General features: G+C 40.5%; 1 protein-coding gene across 1 annotated transcript; it reads right to left on the bottom strand.

Moving 5' to 3' along the window:
- Nucleotides 1-1,663: 1,663 nt before the first annotated feature.
- On the bottom strand, nucleotides 1,664-3,805 carry LOC102678124. The gene is made up of 4 exons (XM_031511583.1): nucleotides 2,966-3,805; nucleotides 2,494-2,867; nucleotides 1,970-2,405; nucleotides 1,664-1,865 (listed from the first exon to the last, which is right to left on the bottom strand). Exons 1-2 carry the CDS (start codon nucleotides 3,779-3,781, stop codon nucleotides 2,667-2,669), a joined length of 1,017 nt encoding a protein of 338 aa, XP_031367443.1. The 5' UTR covers nucleotides 3,782-3,805; the 3' UTR covers nucleotides 1,664-1,865; nucleotides 1,970-2,405; nucleotides 2,494-2,666.
- Between the last annotated feature and the right edge of the window lie 379 nt (nucleotides 3,806-4,184).

Raw genomic sequence — 4,184 nt, 5'->3', positions numbered from 1 at the left:
TATATATATATATATATACGCGCGTGATAATGAGACGAAACGAAATCGAGAGAGAGAGAGTAAAAGGTTTGTAAAGTAAGAAGCTTTAGCTGAATAAAAGAATATTGAACGAGGCGTGTTTCTATAAAATTTATTCTAAATATTATTGGATATAAATTTAAAGTTGGTTACTACTGTTAAGGCTATCAGCATCACTGTAATTGCGATGAGTTATTTTTACCTTGATTGATTCTTTTTCCCTTTGCGTAGTCCTCTCGCCTCTCTCTCGAATTAAAATATAACTTTTTTCGATTTACGACGAAACTCGTTATATCATTGCGACACACTCGGTTTAATTCTCCATTTAATTGCATAATCCCTTGCAACGTTATCTTCTCTTTCTCGAGTTTGTCTTTCCAACTTTGCGCTCCTCTTTAACGGTTTCACTTTATCTTGCAATTTATCGCGGGGGTGGTTGATCGCTCGGTGAACTTGTCAATTTTTTTCTTCCCCGCCCGCCACTTTTTCTCCTCCACGCCCTACTTTTTTCTCGCTTCTCGCCTCTCACTCATCCGCATAAACATTTATCTTCTTCTCGAGCATCCTCAGTTTGTCCTCGTTTGATAAATTGTCTCTCTCGTTTCGACTATTCGTCGTGTAATTTGTAGAGTTGTAATTTTCGTGTTGCCTCTTGAATGTATCGTACTTCTTCTTGTCGATTTCGGTCAATTTTTCGAATAACTCCTTGTCCTTCAACGATTTCCTCATATCCTCGCCGAAAGCAACCTCCTCCAATTGTTGCTCGTTCTCTTGCTTCCAAGCTAGTCGTTTATTGAGCAATAGTATTTCGTCTTCCACTTGATTTTTGCCCGTTATCGGTTCCTCCTCCTCCATCAGATCTGATTTGCCAAAAGGGGCAAAATTACGCGACAAATAGACAATTAGACAAGAAATATAATCACCTCTGTTCTCCATCTTAAACTTGTCTTGTTCTTGGGACTGGATTTTCGCGAGAGACACGTTTTCTTCGATATTTCCTTTCTGATTCGCGCTCCTGTCCCTTTTCAAATCGGTCGTCATCTCTTTTTCCCAAGACCCAGCGCTGTACTTGTATAAAAATACAATCACAATAATACACACTTCGACCCTATCGTCGATTCTCGACTCGAATCAAATGTTGCGTTATCGCATACTTTTTACCACCATTATCATCCCCCAAACTTTTCTTTTTCTTGGGCGTACCGCCACCCTTCCCACTCGATTCCACGTTCGCCGTGTCCATAGAATCGTAAATTAAAGGTTCCTCGTACTCTGAATCGAGAGGATCCCAAAAGGCATTGTCCGCATATTCACGTTTTTGACGCAGTGTCGCAGCATTATGCACACTGTCCTTATGCCGTGACTGATCAATACCACTTGCATCTTTGTGATGCTTACCATGCTTCCCTTTGCGCTTTCTACGATTTCTTTGCATCTTGTTATTATTATGCTTTTGTTGCTTGTTCGCGCTTCTGATTATCCTTTTCCCTTTATAAGAAACTCCAATGTCGTCTGAAACGTACGGGAAATCTATATAGATATATATATATATATATATCGCGATCGATCGTAACGCGTTTATCGAATCGCGTTATTTAAATAATTTTTTTTTCAAGTTTGTTGCGAGTGAGTTTGCGTTTACTGTCTCGAAGAAGATCCTGATTAGCGAAGAAGTCTGCGCTGTTCAGTTTCAAGATGTTGGGCAAATTTATGTGCAAAAGACCATCCGACATGGTGAAATTACTCTCGCTTATATTGGCCATTCCATTCTCTCCATTCGGTTTCTCCTTCTTCTCGGTCTCCTCCTTCAATTCGATGTACTCGAGCAACAAATCTAGCTGTTTCTCCTGGAAACAATGGAACGAGGGAAACGAATGAACGAAAATGGAGAAAATTTCGCGGGAATCGCGGAAACGGATAATTAGCTCGTCAGATCAAAATCAATGTTAACCAGATATTCGTGAATCGCCTCGACTTTCTCCTGCTCCTTTTCCGACAAAGAACCGTACTCCTTTATGAGATTACGTATCACCGTGATCTTTACGTATAATTCGGTGATCTCAGTCTCTATCCGTTGACTCGGAAAACTTTGGAAGAGGTATTTGTCCCGTGGAAAATGTTCCTGCGAATCTCCTTTTATAAACGGTAACGTCGGTGGTAGCTGGAACGAAAATTCCAACGTGTGCGTCCAATTTCCCCCTCGATTGCTCGATTATCAATAATAATATTACTTGTTGCAACGATGTCGTTTGCGAATTCAATTCTAACATCCAGTCCAAAAACTCCATCAAATCTGGCGGCAGGGAAATGCATGTCTTTTTCTGCACCTCCTCGAAAATGAGTTGATTCAGAAGCGATACGATCTTGTTCATTATCTCGTCCATCTCCTTGAATACGAAAACGAAACGTTCAAAGCATTTTTGCGTACTCAATCACGCTAAATGTTAGATTATTATATAAATTGAAAAAACGCACTTTATCGTTGCTAAAAGTTTGATGACATTTCTCAGCTGTCACGGTATCTCTAACCTTGTGCTTGTAGTAAAGACCTGGGCCCAACGATACCTTCAGATCTTTATTTTTCTGCACCTGATGATTTCGAAACGACAGAAATATAAGGAATTCACGGTGTTTCGCGTGAGATAGAATTATCCAAGAGAGGGAAAGAGAGAGAGAGAGAGGGAGAAATGAAAAGAAGAAAGAAATACTTGATCGAAAATTTGTTCCACGATCTTTCCTGCGAGTTCACCATGAACAGCCAAATCCATCTGCGATTCATCTTCCATATTATCGGCTACCAAAAACGTGTTGATCTTTCTTCTCTGGATATCGTTGATCGAGTTCATCGTCTGAAATATTATCGTCGAACCTTTCTTTTTAATTAAATTATAAATCATATTTTATCGGATTTCATATAGATTGAGAAAATGAGCGCTTAAATACGTACATTCTTCCTTCCTTTACCATGATGCCTTTTCCTCTGATCATGATATTTATCCTCCTCGCTCTGATCAATCTTTATTTTCTTAATGTTATGACGATTCTTCATGCTCTTTTTCCGCTTTTTCTCACGGTCTTTTATCTTGGGCTGCTTTTTGTGATGCCTCCGTTTCCTACGAGTTTTCTTGCTAGGCTTGGTCTTGCGAATTTTCTTTCTCTTCTTCTTCAATTTGTTGTTATTCTTGTTGTTGTTATTGTGCTTCTTCTTAGCGTGTTTCTTCTTCTTCGCGGGATCCTTGTTCCTAGATATTCTGTTATAATCGTCCGCTACATCCTTGCCCAACTCGAAATCCTTCATGTCCGACAGCTTGTTGCCGGGTATATTCTCGTACGGGTTCAACGGTTGGAAATGATCGTTTTCCTCGTTTTTCATATACCGATTGTAATACATCATCTCGGAATCGGGATTCACTCGTTGATTCACCTCGTCGTAATACGCGTCGTAAGGAAGGGAGACCTGCCTCTTTACCCTACCTTCGTCCTTGAACAATTTCTCCACGTCCAGGGGCGACGACGCGACGAGAGCGAATCCCCGATCCATTGATCTCGTGCTCTTATTCTCGATCGGGCCCGCGATCCTCGCGCTGGAACCATTGGCCGATCTCTCCGTGGAACTAGATCCAACGTAAGACGCGACTATCCCCGAATTTTCCACGCTTTTCAAACTTCTCCCGAGCCTCACCCTTATGTCCTTGTCGGAATCGTCGACCAGTTCAAGGGGCTCGACGAACGACTCGTGCAAATCTCTCGAGCTAATTATCATCTGTTTCTCGCGATCTATAATATTTTGTACACGTTTCTCCCTATCGTGATTACGAGGGGATCGTAATCTCGCATATTTCTCGTATTCGTAACGAGGGAATTGATCTGTATCTACGTATCGCCGCCTCTGATCCCTTGTTAACGATCGACTCGCGACATCTTTCTCCGCGTTGTCTCCGCTCACCTGTGCGCGATTCAAGAGGTTTATAGATTCGAAAGAAAAATAATAAAGTCGAGAGGATGGGAGGGTAGGGGGAGATAGGATATATTACGGAGTATGGATATATATATATATATGTATATATAAATATATGTACATGTATATATATACGTATGTATATGTATATGTATATGTATATATATACATATACAAATGCGATAATTTAATTTCGGAAATATATATT

The sequence above is a fragment of the Apis dorsata genome, unplaced genomic scaffold (genome assembly GCF_000469605.1).
Source record: "Apis dorsata unplaced genomic scaffold, Apis dorsata 1.3 scaffold_331, whole genome shotgun sequence".
Classification (NCBI taxonomy): domain Eukaryota; kingdom Metazoa; phylum Arthropoda; class Insecta; order Hymenoptera; family Apidae; genus Apis; species Apis dorsata.
This window is presented reverse-complemented; position numbering and strand designations above follow the sequence as displayed.

Excerpts from the sequence above, each read along its gene's own strand:
- LOC102678124 (XM_031511583.1), bottom strand. The coding sequence starts at position 3,781 with ATGATAATTAGCTCGAGAGATTTGCACGAGTCGTTCGTCGAGCCCCTT. Across the intron at positions 2,868-2,965 it reads ATGGTAAAGGAAGGAAGAAT|ACGATGAACTCGATCAACGA; the intron begins GTACGTATTTAA and ends ATAATATTTCAG.